This window comes from Salmo salar, chromosome 01 (assembly GCF_965601325.2).
Source record: "Salmo salar chromosome 01, fSalSal1, whole genome shotgun sequence".
Lineage (NCBI taxonomy): Eukaryota > Metazoa > Chordata > Actinopteri > Salmoniformes > Salmonidae > Salmo > Salmo salar.
The window spans coordinates 143,652,544-143,678,138 of record NC_138291.1 but is presented as its reverse complement, the minus strand read 5'-3'; the positions used below and the strand labels follow the sequence as shown (position 1 = coordinate 143,678,138).

Genomic DNA, 25,595 nt, shown 5'->3' with positions numbered 1-25,595 from the left:
GCCTCCAGTCTCCTTCTATACCAATCACTGATTGCAATGATTTAATCATGGTCCTTAAAGACAGTTTCAGTACATTCAGAGACAATGACCAGAACTACAGCACTGTTTTTATTCAGCACTTTTAGAAATCAAATGAAACCCACTTCTTCACTTCAACACGCCCTCCCTCTGCTGAGACATGACCATCAGTCCAGTAAAATAAAAAAAACAAAGGCCTCCCAAGTGGTGCAGCGGTCTGAGGCACTGCATCGCAGCGCTTGAGGCATCACTACTGACCCAGGTTCACAACGCCCGCTTAACCTGGAAGCCAGCTGCACCAATGTGTCGGAGAAAACACTGTTCAACTGATGACCGAAGTCAGCCTGCAGGCACCCAGCCCGCCACAAGGAGTCACTAGAGCCCAATGAGCCAAGTAAAGCACCCCCAGCCAAACCCGGACAACGCTGGGGCAATTGTGCAACGCCCTATGGGACTCCCGGTCACGGCCCGTTGTGACACAGCCTAGTATCGAACCAAGGTCTGTAGGGACACCTAAAGCGGTGTCTTACACCGCTGCGCCACTCGGGTTCCCGATTATAGTCATTTTTAATGAGCATGTGAACATTCCAACTTGCCTCAACTTACTTTCATCAGCCTGTGAACATTCTATTGCATAGACTCCCATACAACAAGATATATAAAGGTAAGAAAAACATAGAAAGATACTTTTTCGGAGAGGTTATCATATCAAGTTGTATCATATCAGGTTATCACATCAATTCAATGCCATCAAACCTTTGCCACCCCAAAATGGACAACATGGACTATAAGCTCTCCTTATAGTCCATGGGCCAACAGAAAATGTTGTCCATTTTGGGGTGGCAAAGGTTTAACCACAGTCTGTTAAATCACTGCCTCTTTCTCTGTTCACTTGAACTAGGTTTGAATTTTTTTAATTTAACTAGGCAAGTCAGTTAAGAACAAATTCTTATTTTCAATGACGGCCTAGGAACAGTGGGTTAACTGCCTTGTTCAGGGGCAGAACGACAGATTTTTACCTTGTCAGCTCGGGGATTGCAACCTTTCGGTTACTAGTCCAATGCTCTAACCACTAGGCTACGCTTCCCCTCGTATAAAAGATAACTAAATCAAGCATCATTTTGGTGTGTTCATTCCAGATGCTATTTGGCTGCTAACGAACTGCGCATTAAAAACATGTGGTGATTATAGGTAACCAGCCAACCCATTCCATTTGAGGGCGCTAACCCTATTATCTTATAGTTCTAAATGAATGTGAGTCCGGGAGGACAAAATACACTCTATGTATTGTGCCTACAGAACATCATTTAAACAACCAGAAAAGAATCAGATGCATTGATGGCCTTGAATGGCGAATACTGTAAGCCACTAAACACCTTGGAATGGTCCAGGATCGTCTGGCATGGACAGAATGGTCCTGCTATGCTTCTGATTTTGATATGCACTGTGGACCGATAAAGTGCAGAGATTTGGGGGCTGCGGTGTTTGTAAAGGATCAAGGCCAGACACAAAAGGCTGTAGTGCCCATTTGAAGGCAGCTTTCACGGTTTGTCTCAAAATACTTTGGCTGATGATCAGTATGGTAGACTTATGTCAACGGAGACATCTACACAGTATATCACTTGACTTCACAGCATAATGGACTATTTTAAACTGAAGTCTGTCTGTCTAGCTGATTTAACATAGTGAAAACCTTACAGCAGTCACACTGTGGGCATCAGTTCTCCCATGAAGCACAGAGAAAGCTCACATAGACAGAGAGACAAGCCGGCCGTGCTGGGAGGACAGGAGACCAGCCTGCTTCTCGTTTCCCACTCATGTTTTAAGCTCAGCCTGCCGACCCAAACTGCTGTTTTAGTGGGTAGAGTGAACGAAGACATGGTTCTGGTTGGTCAGCGAGACAGAGTTGTGTGCTAGGTTTATGACTGGCCCTCTCTCTCCCAATCCTCTCTTTCTCCCAGTCCACTCTTTCTCTCTCGCGCCATCTCTCACAGTCTGTTCTCTCTCTTCTAGCCCTCTCCCCCTCAGCCCTCTCCCCGGTGCTGCTGGGACAGATCAGGCATGGTTCTCTAAATGAGGATAACACACATGGGAGGTAACTCGTGAATCTTCACAGTGTGGTTAATTCGCCACCTGTTGTTTAGACTGATGCAAAGTTCCCAAAGAATAGATTGACATGCAGTAACAATGCATACATCTTTTCTGAATAGGCCATACACCATATAGTGTGAGGTTACAACTTACACAATTGACTCTTTTCTACTACTCGTTGCATTTAGGCCTATTTCGTTCCATAGTATGTGTGACATGGCTGCTGAAAGTCCTTGAGTCTTCTGGCGCCATGCAGGATAGGAGTGAAAGCCAGTTAGTGAAAGACACGGCCACACTTCGATGTCACTTAAACATGATATCCATTTCAGATAAACATAACATACTGTAGCATGTAACATTCAAGGTGGTGTGGAGATGCCGCAAGGCCACAAGCAGGGCAAAACGACTGGCTTTATCATGATCTAGACTCAACAATGTAAACGAGGTCAGCTCACCCTCTCCTTGTCCCGGATCTCACCTTCCGTACTGTACTATCTGGGAGGAAAACACCATGGCAACACGTCGCTCTATAACATTGAGCTTTTCTCCTTTCTTTTCTACAGTACAGACACAGATGATAAGTGACTATATGTTGAAAACCTCTTTTGATTGCAGTCTCTTGTGAAATACCATTTCCTACAGAGATGCTATTTCAGTGTAATTGCTTCGGTGTTATAGGATGGCATTTTCTTTGGGATTATTCAGTTTAGGTAAAGTCTTGTGGCATCAGTGATTGAACGAAGGCCTACTGTAAGTGTAGCAGGGGATAGAGCAGGATACAGAAGCCCAGCAGCAGTAGCAGGTCCCAGGCTGCTTCCTGACAGGATGTGGATCATGTTCCCCAAACAGAACCTGATCCCAGGACAGATGTTCTGCTCCAGCAGTGGGACTGCATGAGACTGGTAACCACAGAGGGCAGTGGGCCGGGGGGGACTTTTAGGGGGGTGTGAAGTTTGGAGCGAGGGAAAGGGAGGCTTAAGGCTGCACCTGTGGTTTTGGAGGAAGTATTGAGGGAGGGGGATGTTTGGGTGAAGGTAGGGTTCTTGTCTTGATCACAGTCTAATGTATGTAACAGACACCCTTGAGAGCAGTGGGCTCAGGATAGAGAGAAGATGAGGGTTGACAGTGTGGGAACCGGGATAGAATGAGTGAGATGGGGAATATGTTATGATCTCTTCAGAGATATATCTCTTCGGAGATTTATACAGACCGAATCAAAGTTTAGTGAGATGTGTGTTAAGCTGGTGGCTGTGACCTCGCGCACACACACACACATCCCACACAGCCCACAAGCTGATAGACACAGAGCAGGTGGGGCTGATGCTGGCCTGCTATGAAACCCTGGGGCTTTGTCTTGGTTACCTTGTGAGTGTGTGTGCCTGTGTTTGTTCGCGCCTGTGTACGTGCTTTCACATGTCTTTTTTAGTTTGTTATTTTGGAAGCGTGTGTGTTTGTCTGGCAGTCCGTGTGTGTGTGTGCGTCACTGTATGCCTGTGCGTGTGTGAGAGATGGTTTGGCAGAGGGGGCTGTAGAGGAGTTAGTGGGTCCACGGTGCGCTCTGTGTCTAAACATGGTGTTGGAAGACAGACAGACGGCAGAGGCTGCAGCCTAGGCTGAGGTTTGGCTTGTCACTGAACAGGAGACGGACAGGGAGAGGTGTCTGGATCCTCTCAGCTCCTCTGCGCGTGTTCAGTTGAAATCAGGCAAACCTACACACTTCTGTCACACCTTTCGTTCCTTCCATATCTGTCAGAGAAACGTCACCTTTCACTAACGTCTAATGTCAACGCATCAATATGGAATATTGTATCCTAATTCGCATTCAACGGTGGTTTGCAGTTCTTTTTTCATCCAGAGATGATAGACTGATCTGGTTTGGGCAGTGGTCCAACGATATCTGGCACCACTGGATCCCAATCGATTCGATCCAGACCCAGGTATTCAGGATTAGTCTGATATAGCCTGCTTCTGTAGGGACTGTTACTGTTAACATGGTTACCGGCACAGTGACACATCGCCGGGGAACCGAGACACAGGCTGGCACTTTGTTGACCAGCCGTCCACCGTGCTTTACAGTCCTCTTATCAGATAGAGCCTTACTGGAACTCACTAGTCATCAGATGAATCAAACAGCTCAAGTAAATGAGTTGGTGTGTGATCATGCGTGAGTGTGTATATGCTTGTGTGTGCATGCGATTCTGTCCACGACAGGGAGAGAGAGCAGAGATGTGTGTGTCCCGACCTCTGGCTACAGGTGTCCTGTGTGATAAGCGGCCTGTTTTCCAGTTTTGTTTTGAATGGGAAATGGAAAACATCCCTGAGATGAATTCACACGTACATGCAAAGTGCCCTGCGGGTGACAGACTATTCAGTCTGCATACTGAGAGGTGAAGCTTTGATCTGCCATCATGGGAACAACTGTCACGATGCATGCTGATGGAGCTAGCCAGCAAGACCTGCACAGAGTCCTAGTATCACACCAACATAGTCCTTATCACACCACCAGTGCGTTAATACATGTATGGCCACAACTTTACAGTTTTGAAAGAAATTGCAATCAGTTAGACAATTACAAATGTCTGTTCCCTGTCCATTCCCTGTTTGAAAGGGTAATTTGTTGTGGAGATAGCATGGCTCTGGGGTTCTCCTCTCTCTAGACATGTGGAAGGTTTTCCCTCTCTCTGTGCTAAATCATCCTTTAAGCCCTGACAGGTCGGGCTTGGTGTGATTCGTAGGCCTGGGCCGGAGAAGAGGGGATGAGAGTAAGAGGTTTCTCAGGGGGGCACAATGTGTGTCTAGGGCCACAAGTCGGAGGGGCTCCCTTGATGTGCGCCCCATAAATCTGCTGGGGCATTATTTCCACAGGAGGACAGGAGGCGGGCGCCCCCAGCATAACATCTCTATGGTCAGGCCCTGGTCACACACAGAACAGATTGGTGAGGGTCCACGATGTGGATCAGTTGCTCTCCTCCTCTCCAGTCTGGATGGGTATCAGGCATCAGGCAGGGGGAAACAGAGCCTCTCATGATGGGGAAGGAGTAGGTGGGGGTCGAGCAGACTAGTCACGGTGAAGGATGGATGATTGATACGAGGGCCGGGTTCGATTTGCCTGTCATACCATCGGGCCCCTGTGTGTGTGTGTGTAGTGTGACAGGATTCTTTGAAGCCAATGCGGGTTAAGAGGGCTTAAGAGGGGTTAAGAGGGGGTGAGGGGGGTTGAAGGGTGAGGGACAGGGGATGATGTATGACAGCGTGGCAGCTCAGCGGTGCGTTGGTGATCCCCACAAGGTCAGAGGGCATTCAGGAGACGTACGGGAAGATGGCTCCTTTGAGGAGGTGATTTACTCTGGACACCTGGAGGAATTTATGCCTCTCTTTCTTTCTTTCCTTCTCTGTATCTGTCCCCTCTCTTTCTCTCTCTCTCTCTCTCTCCTCTCTCTGTCTTGTTCACTTTCACTCTCTTTCTCTCTCTCTGTAACATCTCCCTCATGTTGAGTTAACGTTCATGGAAGGACTAATTGAGCCTTATTAACTTATAACGTATACAAGTTAGACAGAGTTGTTGGCTTGAGTTAGAAGGGCGACGCACAATTGGCCCATCGTCGTCCGGTTTAGGGGAGGGTTTGGCCGACCGGGATGTCCTTGTCCCATCGCGCTCTAGCGACTCCTGTGGTGGGCCGGGCACATGCACGCTGACACGGTCGCCAGGTGTACGGTGTTTCCTCCGACACATTGGTGCGGCTGGTGGGGTTGTGTTTTGGAGGACACATGGCTCTCGACCTTCGCCTCTCCCGAGTCCATATGGGAGTTGCAGCGATGGGATGAGATTGTAACTACCAATTGGATATGATGAAATTGGGGAGAAAAAGGGGGTAAAAAATAAAAATAAAAAATGTACCAAAAAATGTCATCAAAAACTGTACATTTGCTAGTAAAACTTTGTGTGTGTTCATGTGTGAGTGTTTGTGTCAGCAAGTGTGTGTGTTTGTCAGTGTGTATGTGTGTAATACAGTATGAAGTGTGGGTCTGTGTGTATCTCGTTAGAGGAACAGCCTTTGGAATGTTTAGGGGATGGGGATCAGGTTTCAGGGTGACCTTGGCAACGCCCGGCGGCTGACACAACAAAAGTTTGTTTGTGTGTGTGTGTGTGTGTGGTGTGTGTGTGTGTGTGTGTGTGTGTGTGTGTGTCAGAAAGAGAGAAATACTCTTAAGGTGTTTGTATTCAATCCTTATTACTGTGTCTGTTTCGTGAGAGTTTGGGGTTTTGGTTAGGCCAATCTGCCTTGGTAAGAAATTTCCAGGAAAGTCTGCAGAGAACACCTATAATGAAAACAGTACTGGTATGTACAATGCCTTCAGAAAGTATTGATATCCCTTGACTTTTTCCACATTTTGTTGTGTTACAACATTCATTTTAAATGACTAAAATGTTGGCACTGGCCTTCACGCAATACCCAATAATGTCAGTGGAATTATGTTTTATAAATAAATTCAAAATGAAAAGTTGAAATGTATTGAATGAATACGTTTTCAACCCCTTTGTTATGGCAAGCCTAAATTAGTTCAGGAGTAAAAATTTGCTTAACAAGTCACATCATAAATTGCACTCTGTGTGGAATATCAAATCAAATCAAATGTTATTTGTCACATGCGCTGAATACAAGTGTAGACCTTACCGTGAAATCCTTACTTACAAGCCCTTAACCAACAGTGCAGCTCAAGAAAGAGTTAACAAAATATTCACCAAATAAACTAAAGTAAAAAATTATAAAAAGTAAAACAATAAAATAACAATAATGAGGCTATATACAGGGGGTACCGGTACCGAGTTTATGTGTGGGGGTACAGGTTAGTCGAGGTAATTTGTACATGTAGGTAGGGGTGAAGTGACTATGCCTAGATAATAAACAGCGAGTAGCAGCAATGAACAAAACCAATGGAGGGGGGTGGGGTCAATGTAAATAGTCCGGTGGCCATTTTATTAATTGTTCAGTAGTCTTATGGCTTGGGGGTAGAAGCTGTTAAGGAGCCTTTTGGTCCGAGACTTGGCGCTCCGGTACCGCTTGCTGTGCGGTAGCAGAGAAAACAGTCTATGACTTGGGTGACTGGAGATTCTGACAATTTTTATAGGTCCTGGATGTCAGGAAGCTTGGCCCCAGTGATGTACTGGGCCGTACACACTACTAGTGCTGGGCGATATGGCAAATCAATTATCACGATATCTATATTTTTTCATTCGATAACGATAATTATCATGATATTAATCAAATAAGGTTTAAAAGATGCATATCTGCTTCAGACTCAAGAATGCTTAATGCCTGAACAAACGTTAGAGTGTTGGACTAGTAACTGAAAGGTTGCAAGATCGAATCCCCGAGCTGACAAGGTAAAAATCTGCCGTTCTACCCGTGAACAAGGCAGTTGACCCACTGTTCCCCAATAGGCCGTTATTGTAAAGGTTACTTTTTTTTAATTATGTGAGCTACACATAAAATTATACTTTAAGGAAAATTTTTCATTTTTTTGAGGCCAGGGAGCACTTATCTGGGGTCAATTAAATTGATAAGCGTCTTGAAACCTTCCTTTTCGACTGTGCTAATTGGTATAAAGTCCTTAGCAATGCATAATAGCATTTGTGATGTCTTTTGTCTTTTCGATGTTTGCTTGTAGGGCATAGACGCTGTCAGTGGTGACTGCTTCGGGCAAACATCCCTAGATTGGCTGGTGCTTAAGGAGCGTTTATCAATACCGTGGTGCAAACTAAAACTTCCTGCATGTTCCAAAGAGTGATTTTGCTTCAGATGTTGAAAAAGGTTTGTCGTATTACCAGACTTCGTAGCCACCTGTCTACGGCACAATTTACACCGAACATTGCTCTGCTCTTTGTCGGACTTCAAAAAGCCAAACCACTTCCAAATTACTGAAACAGTTTAACCCTTTTTATCAATAATTTCTTCGTTGGAAGCTGCTCCTTCTCCATGGCTATCACTGCCACTGTTTTCACCTACATCACTAATTTTTCGTGGTTAATAGTGGCTACTCCATCACTCGAGGTGCTAAGTGGTTTTTAGTGGGCATATACCTCTCCGCGTGCATATTGTCACTTCTCCGCACGTTCCTGCTGCGTCAGAGGTGAAATGGACTGCTGTAACTAATTATTCTATATCGACATTATCGAAAATTAATCTAAATGTTTTTATGTTGTTATTGAGGGAAGCAATTACCTCGATAATTATTGATATTGATTTATCGCCCAGCCCTACGCACTACCCTCTGTAGCACCTTACGGTCAGATGCCAAGCAGTTGCCATACCAGGCGGTGATGCAACCAGTCAGGATGCTCTCGATGGTGCAGCTGTAGAACCTTTGGAGGATCTGGGGACCCATGCCAAATCTTTTCAGTCTCCTAAGGGGGGGGAAAGGGGTTGTCGTGCCCTCTACACGACTGTCTTGGTGTGTTTGGACCATGATAGTTCATTGGTGATGTGGACACCAAGGAACTTGAAACTCTAGACCTGCCCCACTACAGCCCGTCGATGTTAATGTGGGCCTGTTTGGCCCGCTTTTTCCTGTAGTCCATGATCAGCTACTTTGTCTTGCTTACATTGAGGGAGAGGTTGTTGTCCTGGCACCACACTGCCAGTTCTCTGACCTCCTCCCTATAGGCTGTGTCATCATTGTCGGTGATCACTGTTGTGTCGTCAGCAAACTTAATGATGGTGTTGGAGTCGTATTTGGCCATGCAGTTGTGGGTGAACAGGGAGTACATGAAGGGACTACAGTATGTACACACCACTGAGGGACCCCAGTGTTGAGGATCAGCATGGCAGACATGTTGTTGCCTACTTTTACCACCTGGGGGTGGCCTGTAAGGAAGTCCAGGATCCAGTTGCAGAGGGAGGTGTTTAGTCCCAGGGTCCTTAGCTTAATGATGAGCTTTGAAGGCACTATGATGTTGAACGCTGAGCTGTAGTCAATGAACAGCATTCTCACATAGGTGTTCCTTTTATTCAGGTGGGAAAGGGTAGTGTGGACTCTAATAGAGATTGCTTCATCTGTGAATCTGTTGGGGTGGTATGCAAATTGGAGTGGGTCTAGGGTATCCGCGAGGATGCTGTTGATGTGAGCCATGACCAGCCTTTAAAAGCACTTCATGGCTACAGACGTGAGTGCTACAGGGCGGTAATCATTTAGGCAGGTTACCTTCGCTTCCTTGGGCACAAGGACTATGGTGGTCTGCTTGAAACATGTAGGTGTTACAGACTCGATCAGGGAGAAGTTGAAAATGTTAGTGACGACACCAGTTGGTCCGCGCATGCTTTGAGTACACGTCCTGGTAATCCGCCTGGCCCCGCGGCTTTGTGAATGTTGACCTGTTTAAAGGTCTTGCTCACATCGGCTATGGAGAGCGTTATCACACAGTCATCCAGAACTGCTGGTGCTCTCGTGCATGCTTCAGTGTTGCTTGGCTCAAAGCGAGCATAAAAGGCATTTAGCTTGTCTGGTAGGCTCACATCACTGAGCAGCTCGCGTCTGGGTTTCCCTTTGTTGTCCGTAATAGTTTTCAAGCCCTGCCACATCCGACGAGCGTCAGAGCCGATGTAGTTCAATCTTAATCCTGTATTGGCGCTTTGCTTGTTTGATGATTCGTCTGAGGGCATAGCGGGATTTCTTATAAGCATCTGGATTAGTGTCCCACTCCTTGAAAGCTTCAGCTCTAGCCTTTAGCTCGATGAGATTGTTGCCTATAATCCATGGCTTCTGGTTGGGATATGTATGTACGGTCACTGTGTAGAATTATGGTGAAATTTGCCAAATGGAGGGCGGGGGAGAGCTTTGTATGCATCTCTTTGTGTGGAGTAAAGGTGGTCTAGATTTTTTTCCTCGGGTTGCACATGTGACATGCTGGTAGAAATGAGGTAAAATGGACTTAAGTTTTCCTGCATTAAGGTCCCCGGCCACTAGGAGTGCCGCTTCTGGATGAGCATTTTCTTGTTAGCTTATGGCCTTACATAAAAATAAAAATACATGTATTTAACCTTTATTTAACTAGGCAAGTCAGTTAAGAACAAATTCTTATTTACAATGACGGCCTACCCCAGCCAAACCCGGATGACACTGGGCCAATTGTGCGCCGCCCAATGGGACTCCCAATCACGGCCGGATATGATGCAGCCTGGATAGATATAGAGTTGGTTGAGTGCGGTCTTAGTGCCAGCATTGGTTTGTGGTGGTAAATAGACAGCTACGAATAATATAGATGACAACTCTTGGTAGATAGCGTGATCCACAGCTTATAATAAGATACTCTACCTCAGGCGAGCAATACCTCAAGAGTTCTTTAATATTAGCTGTTATTGACACCAGCTGTTATTGACAAATAGACACACACCCCTACCCCTCGTCTTACCAGATGTAACTTCTCTGTCCTGCCGGTGCGTGGAACATCCCTGCCAGCTATATATTATCTGCGTTGTCATTTAACCACGACTCGATGAAACATAACATATTACAGTTTTTAATGTCCAGTTGGTAGGATAATCTTGATCATAGGTCATAGATTTTATTTTCCAATGATTGCACGTTGGCCAATAGAGCTGATGGCAGTTGGAGTTTATTCACTCCCCTATGAATTCTCAGAAGGCAGACCGACCGCCGCCCCCTTTTTCTTCATCTTTTCTTCACACAAGTGACGGGGATTTGGGCCTGTTCCCGAGAAAGCACTATATCCTTCTCGTCGGACTCGTTAAAGGAAAAAACTTCTTCCAGTTTGAGGTGAGTAATCGCTGTTCGGATGTCCAGAAGTTATTTTCGGTTATAAGAGACGGTAGCAGCAAACATGATGTACAAAATAAGTAAAAAAGAAGTTACAAACAACGCAAAAAAACGAACAAAATAGCACAGTTGGTTAGGAGCACGTAAAACGTCAGCCAATCTTTCTAGGGCCATTCTCATAGTGTTTATAATAATAATAGTAATATAATAATAATAATAGTGTTTAACATCATTTTTTAATGACTACCTCATATCTGTACCCCACACATACAATTATCTGTTAGGTTCCTAAGTCGAGCAGTGAATTGCAAACACAGATTCAACCACAAAGACCAGGGAGGTTTTCCAATGCCTTGTAAAGAAGGGCACCTATTGGTAGAGAGGTAAAACAAAAAGCAGACATTAAATATCCCTTTGAGCATGAGGAAGTTATTAATTTAACTTTGGATGGTATATCACTACACCCAGTCACTACAAAGATACAGGTGCCCTTCCTAGGGCTGTGGCGGTCATGACATTTTGTCAGCGGTGATTGTCAAGCAAATAACTACCGGTCTCGCAGTAATTGGACCGTTAATTAAGATAAACACATTTAGCATCTCCTGGCTTCCACACATAGCCTACAAGCCACTGATACAGACCTTTGAAACATCTACATTTTAAAACGTTTAATAAGTCCATGTAATATAGTCTACACCATCACAATAAATCCATGATTTATTTTAGACAGGTCTAAAGAAACATGATATGAAGAAATGTATTATATTTCAGAAGAACAGAATAGCATACTCTGAGTTGTCCTTATGTTAGGCCCTGATCTGGCTATGCGATATGGCTGTGGGCTACACTAGTTAATTTAGCAGACAAGATTTGCTTAGAATTCTGTGGGATTATTTTATATTATTTTATAGTATGAAGAATACAATTGAACATAGCTGAATAAAATAGAACGTTTTGAGGGAGTGCGCACATGAGGCTATTCTGTGTTGAGCGGTTAATAAAGAAACAGGTACTCCTATATGCTTAACTTAGAGTTATTAATGTAACTTTTGTTGTGATACAAATATTGGGCTATATGTTAAGATGTTAACCTCTCTGGGCTAGGTGGGACGTTTGCGTCCCACCCTAGTCAACAGCCAGTGGAATCGCGTGGCACGAAATACAAATACCTCAAAAATGCTATAACTTCTATTTCTCAAACATATGACTATTTTACACCATTTTAAAGACAAGACTCTCGTTAACCTAACCACATTGTCCGATTTCAAAAAGGCTTTACAGCGAAAGCAAAACATTAGATTATGTCAGGAGAGTAACCTGCCAAAAATAATCACACAGCCTTTTTCAAAGCAAGCATATATGTCATAAAAACCAAAACCACAGCTAAATGCAGCACTAACCTTTGATGATCTTCATCAGATGACACTACTAGGACATTATGTTATACAATACATGCATGATTTGTTCAATCAAGTTCATATTTATATCAAAAAACTGCTTTTTACATTAGCATGTGATGTTCAGAACTAGCATACCCACCGAAAACCTCCGGTGAATTTACTAAATTACTCATGATAAATGTTGACAAAATACATAACAATTATTTTAAGAATTATAGATACAGAACTCCTTTATGCAAACGCTATGTTAGATTTTAAAATAGCTTTTCGGCGAAAGCACATTTTGCAATATTCTGAGTACATAACTCGGCCATCACAGGCTAGCTAATTTGACACCCACCAAGTTTGGGGCAACCTAAACCCAGAATTACTATTAGAAAAATTGGATGACCTTGCTGTTCTTCGTCAGAATGCACTCCCAGGACTTCTACTTCAACAACAAATGTTGTTTTGGTTCCAAATAATCCATAGTTATATCCAAATACCTCAGTTTTGTTCGTGTGTTCAGGTCACTATCCGAAGGGTAACGCGCGAGCGCATTTCGTGACAAAGAAATTCAAAATATTCCATTACCATACTTAGAAGCATGTCAAACGCTGTTTAAAATCAATTTTTATGCAATTTTTCTCGTAAAATAGCGATAATATTCCAACCGGGCAACGTTGTATTCACTCAAAGACTGAAAGAAAGAAATGGAGAAGTCTCGTGAATGCGCATCTCAGTCTCACTGTCCCCAGGCTGACCACTTACAAACTCTGCTGCTGTACTTTGCCCAGAGACAGCAGACACCCCATTCCACTTTCTGGCGGCTTTAGAGAGCCAATGGAAGCCTTAGAAAGTGTCATGTTACAGCACAGATGCTGTATTTTCGATAGAGATGCAACAGAAGCACAACAAATTGTCAGACAGGGCACTTCCTGTATAGAATCTTCTCAGGTTTTGGCCTGCCATATGAGTTCTGTTATACTCACAGACACCATTCATTATATGCATATTCTCGTTTCTGGGCAAGAGTAGTAACCAGTTTAAATCGGGTACGTTTTTTATCCGGCCGTGAAAATACTGCCCCCTAGCCCCAACAGGTTAAATACATTCTAAGGCTGCACGATGCGACTCTAATGATGATTTTTTTTTTTGAAAGGCATGAGCTCTGCTTTGTTTCTTGCACAGGCTGTACACACTTCATCAGTCTCTCATTCACAAGCACTTGATCATTTCCCGGCTGCATCCCCTTTGTGTGGATGTAATGCCCCCTAAAATAACCCATGCATTTTGCTGCCAGTGGCCTTTGTGCCCTTGGGCTGAATATAATAATTATAATTATCTTCTCCCGGCTGCATGCCGAAGCACCTCTCAACCACATGGATCTCATCTTTCTCACAGGCTACAAGTGAAGACAGACACATCAGGTTGTGATACAAACCTTATCAAAACATATAGGCGTACGGGCTAGGCTTCATGAGGTGTGCGACTATAATTTGAAAAAGTCAGGGGGAAAAGCATGCTGTCACGTCCTGACCAGTAAAAGGGTCATTTGTCATTGTAGTATGGTCAGGGCGTGGCAGGGGGTGTTTGTTTTGTGTTTTGTGTTTTGTGTTTTTTTGGTTCTAGTGGATTTTGGTTCTAGTTTTCTATTTCTATGTTTCTTTTTCTATGTGTGGCCAAGTATGGCTTCCAATCAGAGGCAGGTGTCTTTCGTTGTCTCTGATTGGAAGCCATACTTAGGCAGCCTGTTTTTCCTGTGTTTTTGTGGGTGGTTGCTTTCTGTATAGTCTGTGTACCTTGCAGAACTGTTGATTGTCGATTTGTTGTTTTCGTTTAAGTGTTCACTTTATTGATAATAAAAGAAGATGAGCACTATACCCACTGCGTTTTGGTCACCTTTCATCGACGTCTGTGACACATGCGCTGTTTCTTACCTTAAGCTGGGCATCATTCACAAGTGATAATATGATGGGATCCTTCTCTTTTTAATAAAGGCCATCAAAACTGTTTTCTCACACAATTGCAAAGCCTATAGAAATGTTGCGCAACATGAGCTCATGGGCTCTCATGAAGTGTTTGATTAGATTTTCGATGACATTTCCATTGATGTCAGAATGATTAAAGGTAGAGTGCTGAGTACCAGGTTTGGTAGGCTACTAATGACCATCAGCAGCATCAGAGCTTGGAGAAGCCTAGTTACCATGACTAAACGGTCACATTGAAATCAAATCAAATCAAATGTTATTGGTCACATACACATGGTTAGCAGATGTTAATGTGAGTGTAGTGAAATGCTTGTGCTTCTGGTTCCGACCATGCAGTAATATCTAACAAGTAATCTAACAATTTCACAACAACTACCTTATACACACAAGTGTAAAGGAATTAATAAGAATATGTACATATAAATATATGGATGAGCGATGGCCGAACGGCATAGGCAGGATGCAGTAGATGGTATAGAGTACAGTATATACTGTATGACATGAGTAATGTAGGGTATGTAAACATTATATAAAGTGGCATTGTTTAAAGTGACTAGTGATACATTTATTACATCCAATTTTTTGTTATTAAAGTGGCTAGAGATTTGAGTCAGTATGTTGGCAACAGCCACTCAATGTTAGTGATGGCTGTTTAACAGTCTGATGGCCTTGAGATAGAAGCTGTTTTTCAGTCTCTCGGTCCCCGCTTTGATGCACCTGTACTGACCTCACCTTCTGGATGATAGCTGGGTGAACAGGCAGTGGCTCGGGTGGTTGTTGTCCTTGATGATCTTTTTGGCCTTCCTGTGACATCGGGTGGTGTAGGTGTCTTGGAGGGCAGGTAGTTTGTCCCCGGTGATGCGTCGTGCAGACCTCACTACCCTCTGGAGAGCCTTACGGTTGTGGGCGGAGCAGTTACTGTACCAGGCCGTGATACAGCCCGACAGATTGTGCATCTGTAAAAGTTTGTGAGTGTTTTTGGTGACAAGCCAAATTTCTTCAGCCTCCTAAGGTTGAAGAGGCGCTGTTGCGCCTTCCTCACCATGCTGTCTGTGTGGGTGGACCATTTCAGTTTGTCCGTGATATGTACACCGATATATGCGTTCTCTTGGCATCCACCAAACCCAGATGTGTCCGTCGGACTGCCAGATGGTAAAGCGTGATTCATCACTCCAGAGAACACGCTTCCACTGCTCCAGAGTCCAATCCAGCCTACGCTTGGCGTTGCGCATGATGATCTTAGGCTTGTGTGCGGCTACTCGGCCATAGAAACCCATTTCATGAAGTTCCCGACGAAACCGATATTGTGCTGACGTTGCTTCCAGAGGCAGTTTGGAACTCGTTAGTGAATGTTGCAACCGAGGACAGACGATGATTCCTGTTTAATACACACTCCTGTTAGAGGAGTGTGTATTAAACAGGAATCATGTAACAGATATGGAGTCTCCCTCATCCTGTGTCTACACCCCATATGCTCTGTAAAAGACAAGGAGGTGATCCACACTCAACCTACACAGCCTCTGTGTTGGCCTCTAAAAACAAACTATATCAGGGGCCAGGAGAGTGAGCAGGCCTGTATGAGCCCAATGCCAGACCATGGGTCTGATCAAAGAGGGAACCTTGTCTCCCCAAGGGAAGAAAGGCTGCTTAGGGGTTAGAGGACCAGGGGTTGGCATAGACCCTCTTCTATTTCTCCCTCCCTGAAATAACAGCAGCCCCGCATCACTCTATGAGTCCATTAGGAGAGGGAACTTAGAGGGAAGTTGACTCTACATGGAGAGAGGTAGTGTGTTCTAATGGATCTTAGTGAGAGACTAAGCAGCTCTCCCAGCCTGTGGATTTACACCATGCCTCTGGCCCCGGGGTCTGGGATTTTCTCTGTTTAACTCCAAAGGGGGGTTCTCTTTCCCTCACAAGAAAAATGACAACAGTGACTTGGAAGGATGGAGCTTTCCTGTAGCCGGTGACTAAGAAAGTCATTTTTAAACCTCCTGCTTTGGGCTGGATGTGTCAATGTGTAGTTTATATACTGAACAAAAATATAAACGCAACATGCAACAATTTAAAATATTTTACTGAGTTGCAGTTCATATAAGGAAATCAGTCAATTGAAATAGATTCATTAGGCCCTAATTTATGGATTTCCCATGACTTGGCAGGGGTGCAACCATGGGTGGGCCTTGGAGGGTGTAGGGCCACCCACTTAGCAGCCAGGCCCAGACACTGGGGAGCCAGCCCCCCAGATGACCCAGCAGGTGAGGAAGCCGGATGACAAAACGGTGTTCTTTTATTGTCCCCAGCACAAGGTGCACCTGTGTAATGATCAGTGTTACCCAATGAGGCTGCAGGGCGGGCCCACGGCTCAGTGTACACAGCAGAGAAAGAGATCGAGCGATGACATGACGTAGTACGCAATTTCCAGGGACCGTTTTTGGCTCATGAGTGCTACTTTCAGAACTACTGGCTTAGTAATAAGTATACAAAAGTACTGCAGAATCTCTTTAACACAGTATAATATAGACTTATGACTGCTTCTCTCAAGGTTGGCGTAGTCACTAGTCAAGGTGCTCTGAGCGCTGAACCCTCTTCCTACCTCTCTCTGGTGAAGCAGGCTCTATGGGTGAAAGACTAGAAGGTGGAAAAGGCGAAGTTTGCTGGTAACACGAGCTCCCAGTTTTTCTAGTAAAGTATATGAGCAGAACCTTGTTTTGCTCTGCGGTTGAGCCTGCCCTGAGCTGTTATTGTAGTGGGAATGAAACACGTGTGAGGGCATAGCTGGTCTCTTCTGGCTAACCCACAGTAACACTGTCTGAGCCCTTTCGCAATGCCTCTCTCTGAGGCAGGATGGTTGGGACTGGGAAGGTGTACTAAAACATTAGAGCTGGTATATACAATACCAACTTAATGAGGTGGTCTCCAACAACATATTTACACATATCCACCGAACATTTTTAGAGCTGTTTTGGGTTGTATTCATTCATGTATAGGAGATACTGCTCCTACTGACAGTGAAGTATAAGTGCGTTGGAGGGCTTTATAACATCGTAAACACACATACTCCCAAAATATCGAGGCACACAAACGTGTAGCCATGAGGGTTCTGTTGGGCTGCTCTGCCAAAACCAGGGTGAGATATATGGCCTTGGATATTAAAACGACATGCTACACACTCGTTCCAGAACTGCTGTCGAGACTGCCACACACACACACACACACACTAACTTGCATGCACACACACGCATCTACCACACAAAAACACACACAGACACACACTGAGCACAAAAAGCTCTTTCTTGTCAGAGTATTAAGTGTACCAGTGTTGTTCCAGTCTCAGGCAGGTACATTGAGTTGAGGCCAGAACAGAACAGAAGGGTAGCTTTCACCAGACACTGTCACCGTTTCTGTGGCTACGTTACTATGGCGACGTTGCCAAGGCATTTAGATTTTTCAAGCATGTCTGGAAAGAGGGAGTTGAAGAGTGGAGAAAATGTCACTTTGCTAGCTTTGATTTAATTCGAATTTACCTCGGTTATGTATGTACTTAAGTTTTACTACAAGGTAGGTGCAGCCGTTTGAATGACACAGTGTCCATATAACTGTGTTTGGTCTGTCCTCTCTCTGTGATATAACTGTGTTTGGTCTGTCCTGGTCCTGGGACTAATAAACCTGCTTTGTCCTCTCTGTGTCTCGGTAGCCAACGTGTTGGACACCATGTTACTGAGGAACCCTGGGAGAGACAGGTCAGACAGTAGGTGGGAGAACGGTGGGAGTACAGCCCCGGCTCCAACACAGAGGATCCTCTGGTGCCACTGTTACCATCACTGTCCTGAAGACTCTACCAACAATACCTGCAGGTATGATCCATACGCACGCACGGACGCACACGCACGGACGCACACAAATTCCACAAAATCACAACCCTGTTGACACGGTCGACGTCTTTTTCAGACCATCTTAGAATCCACTGTGTCTAATATCTAATGTGTAATTAGCTTGCATTAATTAGTACACAGCAGAGGTAATTCCTCATATTGGTCACTATCCTGTAAAACTCTAATTCAGCGAACAGCCACCGTGGAACATATGAACTCAGACAGTAATGAGATATTTAAATACAAGCATAATTACAGACAGATTGGTGCCCACTGTCTCCATCCCGGTCTAGCTGTGTTTATTACATGTGATTGTGGTTGCCAATACAACCACTGTGAATTTTAGTCATGATGAATATATGATGTTGAAAGATTGACAATGGAACGGGCCCAGATGTTGATGATCACGGTATCTCTTCAGGACTGATGGTTATTGTTTCACCATGGTGGAGGATGAAGAGGGAAGTCTCCCTGTGCTGACCTCTGGGTGTCTGGGGCTGGTGGGTTCAGAGTTTCAGTGCAGGGTAAGTCTGCAGTGTGTGTGGTGTGTATGTGAACGCCATCAAGTGGAGGCAGTCACTGTGGAAGTGCAGTTGAACCAGCTTTATAAGCTCTTGTAAGTCCTTATAATCCCTCTATGACTCACTACAGTTCTCAAAGGAATCTCTTCAAATCAGACCTTAACAAACCGACAATGAAAGCAATGTGTTAGACCAGCCTTGTCTCGCCATCAATAAGCAACATTGTAAATAACCTGTACAGATGTAGTATCTTAATTTGAGCCAGTTTGCAACAGCAGGAAAATAGTCCTGCAGCAACAGGAAATGTAAATAATTATGTGGATTATATATAGGTATTGATACATTTTTTGTCAGGGCAAATCAAGTCTGATATTTTAAAGCGGAAATTACAAATTGTAGAATCCTTTTTAAACCTCTAATTCACGACAAGTTTGCATTTCCTGCTGTGCAGGAAAATTCCCAGCCACAAAATAGTGAACAAATGAAGATCCTGCATCTGCCGTCCTTCAAACTGTTGTCTAGTAATTAGAGTTGTGTAGATGTAACAGTGTGTTTATGGTGGGTCACAACAGGACACAGGGAATGCCCGTCAGAGGAGGGCTCTAGAGTGCTGTACAGACCAGGACTTCTGCAATAAAGACCTGTATCCTACTTTACCACCACCGAGGGCCCCTGGTAAGAGACACACTCAGTCACACACAGTGAATTCCACCCAGTCAACACAGGGAATCTCTGTCCTCTTGTGCGGAAGAGGCTTTCAGAGTAGGCTCCCTCAACCTGCACTTGGGTGTGATGGGTAGTGACAGTTTTAAACTGTTACAAACCACAGTGTATAGTGCTGGCTGGAGTGGCACTTGCTGCTCAGGGGGAAGACAGGGGAAGGCTGGGGGGAAGACAGTGGGAGGCAGGTGAAATGGAGCTGGCAGGCTTGGCTTGTTCTCTCACCCTCTAATGAAAAGGACAGCCTCTCCCCAGGGCCTGCTTGAGTTTCCTGCGCTGCTACGGATCTGAGATATCTGTCCATCTGTCACTCCTCTAGCTAGACACCAACACTGTGTGTGTGTGTGTGTGTGTGTGTGTGTGTGTGTGTGTGTGTGTGTGTGTGTGTGTGTGTGTGTGTGTGTGTGTGTGTGTGTGTGTGTGTGTGTGTGTGTGTGTGTGTGTGTGTGTGTGCGTTTTTGCGTGTGCGTACGTACGTGTGTGTGTGTGTGTGCGTGCGTGGTGCGTTACGTCTATCAAGGAAATTAGTCAAAGACAAATTGATTTGTCAAACGAGGCAAATTGTACAGTGAGATCATTTCCGCGTGTGTCTATCTTCAAGTGTATGTGTATGTATGCGTGCGTGTGTGTGTAAATGATTGACAGGAGGCTGGCAGAAAGTCTAGAGTCCCAGAGCAGCTTTGGGCCTGAGGGGTTGCCGTGGCGATGTCAGTGTGACACCCAATCTGTTTTTTTTCTCAGAAAGGGGATATGATCGATCACACACTGAGAGGGGGAGAAGGGGGAAAGAGGAACAAGAGAAGGGGGAGGGTGGGGGAGGAGAGTGGAAAATAAGAGTTTGTCCCCATCTCTGAGATTTGGCAGGGTTTGGAATGAAACTGTTATAAACAGATGAATGGAGAACTGGTGCTGTTGAGTTGACCCCAGTGTTAGGTTTGGCTCTGTGGATGTGTGAACTGACTGACTTTCTCTTCTCTCTCTCTCGCTCTCTGACTCTCTTCTCTCTCTCTTCTCCTCTCTCTCTCTCTCTCCTGTAGATTACGTGGACAGCAGTATCCACCACATGGCTCTCTTCATCTCTGTCACAGTCTGCAGCATCATCCTGGCGCTCATCATCGTCTTCTGTTACTTCAGGTGAGAAAACACACATGGACTTGGACTCCGACCCACGCACTGAGGAGATTGGTAACATAGACCAATGTAATGCGCTTTTAGGAGGGTAAAGCCCTTAGTTGCATTACTAAGGGCTTTACCAATGTGTCTCTTCCAGGTATAAGCGTCAGGAGTCCCGGCCTCACTACAGTATTGGTCTGGAGCAGGATGAGACTTACATTCCCCCTGGAGAGTCTCTGAAGGACCTGATAGAACAGTCCCAGAGCTCTGGATCAGGATCAGGACTCCCCCTGCTGGTGAGAACTCAACACTGCACATCACACACAGCAACTAATGGCAAAATCAGTCCAGCAATACAGTGGTACTCTCTCAATGGGTTAGTTATGTTGAATTAGATGCAGAAATCATGATTATGATGTGGGTTAGTTATGTTGAATTAGATGCAGAAATCCTGATTATGATGTGGGTTAGTTATGTTGAATTAGATGCAGAAATCATGATTATGATGTGGGTTAGTTATGTTGAATTAGATGCAGAAATCATGATTATGATGTGGGTTAGTTATGTGGAATTAGATGCAGAAATCATGATTATGATGTGGGTTAGTTATGTTGAATTAGATGCAGAAATCGCGATTATGATATGGGTTAGTTATGTTGAATTAGATGCATAAATCGTGATTATGATATGAGGATATTATGATCTTGACGATCACAATGTTCATTTAAGTTGTTGACGACGATTATTATTTTATTGACGCTGACGACGGTGTGTGGGTGTTTTCCTGTGCTCAGGTGCAGCGCACCATAGCCAAGCAGATTCAGATGGTGAAGCAGATAGGTAAGGGCCGCTACGGGGAGGTGTGGATGGGTCGCTGGAGAGGAGAGAGAGTGGCTGTCAAAGTGTTCTTCACCACCGAGGAGGCCAGCTGGTTCAGAGAGACAGAGATCTACCAAACTGTCCTCATGAGACACGAGAACATACTGGGTAAGGACAGCGAGGTGTGTGTGTGTGCGCTTCCTTGCGTGCATCTCTATATATGTGTGTCTTTTGGCTTGATTCAATCCGTAGCCGGAAGATCTGCATTGTAGCGGGATTTACATTTAAAGGCAATGTTACCGTGCTCACAGTAAACGCTGCGTTTGTCGGCTCAACCGGAAATTACCTTTAAATGTCAACCGGATTACAACGCAGATATTCCACGCTACAGATTGAATCGAGCCCTTTGCATCTCCTCAAAGATCTCCCCCCGTCCCCTGTCTCCTCCCAACCCAGGCTTCATAGCAGCTGACATAAAGGGAACAGGCTCGTGGACCCAGCTCTACCTGATCACAGACTACCATGAGAGTGGATCTCTGTACGACTACCTCAAGTCCACCACGCTAGACATCAAGGCCATGCTGCGGCTGGCCTACTCCTCAGTGTCAGGCCTCTGTCACCTCCACACAGAGATCTTTGGCACCCAGGGCAAGCCAGCCATCGCCCACAGAGACCTGAAGAGCAAGAACATCCTGGTAAAGAAGAATGGGGCCTGCTGCATCGCAGACCTGGGTCTTGCCGTCAAATTCATCAGGTAGGACAGGAAAGGGACATCTGACATACATCAGGTCATCAATGTAGAAATAACGAAACATCTTTATAGTGCAGATTTGTTCTACTTTGTTATGTTTCTATACTTTTCACTCCGGTAAAAATCAGCATCAGTCCAGAAATGCGAAGACTGTGTTGTTTTAAAGGTGCAATGTTGATGAAAAGATGTGGTATTTCTCTCCCTACTCCTGCCTCTCTCAGTGACACCAACGAGGTGGACATCCCTCCCAACACCAGGGTGGGCACAAAGCGCTATATGCCCCCAGAGGTGCTGGACGAGAGTCTGAACAGGAAACACTTTCAGTCCTACATCATGGCCGACATGTACAGCTTCGGCCTCATCCTCTGGGAGATCGCCCGGCGCTGCGTATCTGGAGGTCAGACACGGCCCACAATGCTCTGCTTCAAAATGTCTGATATAATTTTTAGATGTGAAGTAGACTGACGTGATCTTTGACCATGTGCATGCAGACATTTGCCAAAATGCTTGTCCAATTAAAAATGTTTTTTATTCAAACGTTTATTTTTTTATCCTGTTCAGTAGGGGTGCAACACCAAACCCACGGTTCGGTACATATTCCGGTTTTGGGGTCACGGTTCGTTTCAGTACAGCGGGAAAATAAATTGACGTACTACATTTTTGTTCATTTGGAAAAAGATGCTAAACTAACCCAGGAATAGATCATGAACCATATAATGCCTGATCAGGTATACCAACTTTGTAGACACTCTCATAAAGGGGGCATGTCTGTAGCACGGTACTTCTCATCTCCCACTCAGCAGGACGCAATGTTTTGGAACGTTCAGATAGAAACAGTCAGTCTAGAACAAACATGCCTTTCTGACATATAGAATACGGAATCACATCAGCTCTATTCGTGACATTTCTATCTGCAACGTTTGGCAACTGAATGTGGCCCTGGAGGTCCATCTATCTGTAGTAGGCCCAACACAGGGTGCATTGGTCAATTAATTGACAACTTGGGCTTGGGTTTGCTTATATAGAGTGGGTAGAGGTCTTCATGGGTCCAAAAAGTTGGACCCCTTCCTAAATGGACTTGGGGCTTACCCACCCCTGGTCTCTATATAGGCTATAGATACCCGTTACAAACAGACCCGAGGACAGCTAATCCCGTTCCGTATAGACCTTGTTGGATGCAGACCCGGTCCGATCCGAGTGAGGGAAGCAGCAGAAAAGTAAATTGTTAAGCTACTTTATTAACTAAAGCTGATAAAACGCGAGGGAGAGGAGATTGAGGGGCTATATGGTGTGTGTACTGTGAGCGAGTGACACAGGGAGCAAGCAGGATGGAGGAAGAGACTGAGAGAGAAGACAACCAACCAAGCCGACTCACGCTAGTACACTTCTAGCTTGCCATAGCTAGGTTATTTATCATCCAACGTAGTATACAGAGTTTCTAACCTCAGAGGCGCAACATTGCGAGACTTCCGGCAATGCTTGCGAAACAGACCAAGCAGACCAGGCCGGGGTTTAGGGTTTGATAAGTCAATGACAAAAGGGAAAACTTCTTCCTTAGATGTTAATTTTCTCTCAATCTAAAGGCACAACCTAGATTTGAGCCAATGTCAAGTAGTTGAACATGTTAGACCCGATGACGACCGTTAGACCCGATGACGTGTTTCTGCGCATGAGCTTAGCTAACCAACGTCGTCATGAGATCGCCTACAAGTGTGATCAGGAATTTCTATTGGAGAAGCAGTTTCTGCCTATCGTCATACTGTCTTTGGTAGTACCTGTCTTGACTGCATCAAACCGAGAGAAGTTAGTTAGCTAAGCTAGCTAGCTAGGCTAATTGAGGCTGCATGCGCTTTCCCCCTGTCCGACAGTTACAAATAACAACAACTCCATTCAGAATATGAAGTAGCAGCCTACCTGTTGGCTCTTTGTTGTTGTAGCATATCCTTCCCCTGTTAACGTTTAATTCCGTCATTTTAATTCCGTCTTCCGTTGATTAGATATCTCCTAGCGCGTGTGCCACACACGGCTAAAAGGATAATTTGAAGTGCGGCAATTAAGATTCAAATTTTGATTACAACATGAGCATAGGCTCTAGTTGTTTTAACGGAATAGCCTGAAATAGTTTTTTTTCTACTCGTATGTATTCATTCGGGTTCACAGTTTGGACCGAACCGAGGTCCAAACAAATACGTGTTCCGTTACACACCTACTGTTCAGTTATCTTACCCCCTTCCACTCTGTGTATCGTCTTACTACTCTCTCAGCTGGGATGACACAGTATTTTGTATTTATTATGGATCCACATTAACTACTGCCAAAGCAGCAGCCACTCTTCCTGGGGTCCAGCAAAATTAAGGCAGTGTATACAATTTTAGAACATTACAATACATTCTCAGATTTCACAACACACTGTGTTCCCTCAGGACCCTACTCCACCACTCCCATATATCTACAGTACTAAATCCATGTGTGTGTGTGTGTGTGTGTGTGTGTGTGTGTGTGTGTGTGTGTGTGTGTGTGTGTGTGTGTGTGTGTGTGTGTGTGTGTGTGTGTGTGTGTGTGTGTGTGTGTGTGTGTGTGTGTGTGTGTGTGTGTGTGCCAATGTTTGTGTTCCTTCACAGTCCCCGCTGTTCCATAAGGTGTTTTTTTATCAGTTTTTTTATCTAATTTTACTGCTTGCGTCAGTTACTTGATGTGGAACAGAGTTCCATGTAGTCATGGCTCTATGTAGTACTGTGTGCCTCCCATAGTCTGTTCTGGACTTGGGGACTGTGAAGAGACCTATTGTGGCATGTCTTGTGGGGTATGCATGGGTGTTCGAGTTGTGTGCTAGTCGTTTAAACAGACAGCTCAGTGCATTCAACATGTCAATACCTCTCATAAATAAAAGGAGTGATGAAGTCAATCTCTCCTCCACTTTCAGCCAGGAGAGATTGACATGCATATTATTAATATTAGCTCTCTGTGTACATCCAAGGGCCAGCCGTGCTGCCCTGTTCTGAAAATCCTTTTTTGTGGCACCTGACACACGACTGAACAGTAGTCAAGGTGCAACAAAACTAGGGCCTGTAGAACTTGCCTTGTTGATAGTGTTGTTAAGAGCATCACTTTATTATAGACAGTATTCTCCCCATCTTTGCTACTACTGCATCAATATGTTTTGACCATGACAGTTTACAATCTAGTGTTACTCCAAGGAATTTAGTCATCTCAACTTTCTCAATTTCCACATTATTTATTACAAGATTTAGTTGAGCTTTAGTTTGGTGAGTGTTTTGTTCCAAATACAGTGCTTTTAGTTTTAGAAATATTTAGGGCTAACTTATTCCTTGCCACCCACTCTGAAATGAACTGCAGCTCTTTGTTGAGTGTTGCAGTCATTTCAGTGACTGTAGTTGCTGACGTGTATATTGTTTAGTCATCCGCATATATAGAAACTCTGGCTTTACTCAAAGTCAGTGGCATGTCGTTAGTAAAAATTTTAAAAAGCAAGGGGCCTTAACAGCTATCCTGGGGAATTTCTGATTCTTAGTGGATTATATTTG

At 44.7% G+C, this 25,595-nt stretch overlaps 1 protein-coding gene across 1 annotated transcript in view; it reads left to right on the top strand.

Annotated features, from left to right (window-relative positions):
- Positions 1 to 25,595, top strand: part of bmpr1bb (bone morphogenetic protein receptor type 1Bb) — a 111,670-nt gene that overhangs the window by 83,420 nt on the left and 2,655 nt on the right. Inside the window, exons 5-12 of the mRNA XM_014130059.3 lie at positions 17,949 to 18,108; positions 18,548 to 18,650; positions 19,220 to 19,322; positions 20,405 to 20,501; positions 20,638 to 20,776; positions 21,275 to 21,467; positions 21,756 to 22,053; positions 22,272 to 22,447. Of these exons, the coding sequence (XP_013985534.1) occupies positions 17,949 to 18,108; positions 18,548 to 18,650; positions 19,220 to 19,322; positions 20,405 to 20,501; positions 20,638 to 20,776; positions 21,275 to 21,467; positions 21,756 to 22,053; positions 22,272 to 22,447 (1,269 nt within the window). The remainder of the gene's footprint in view (positions 1 to 17,948; positions 18,109 to 18,547; positions 18,651 to 19,219; positions 19,323 to 20,404; positions 20,502 to 20,637; positions 20,777 to 21,274; positions 21,468 to 21,755; positions 22,054 to 22,271; positions 22,448 to 25,595) is intronic.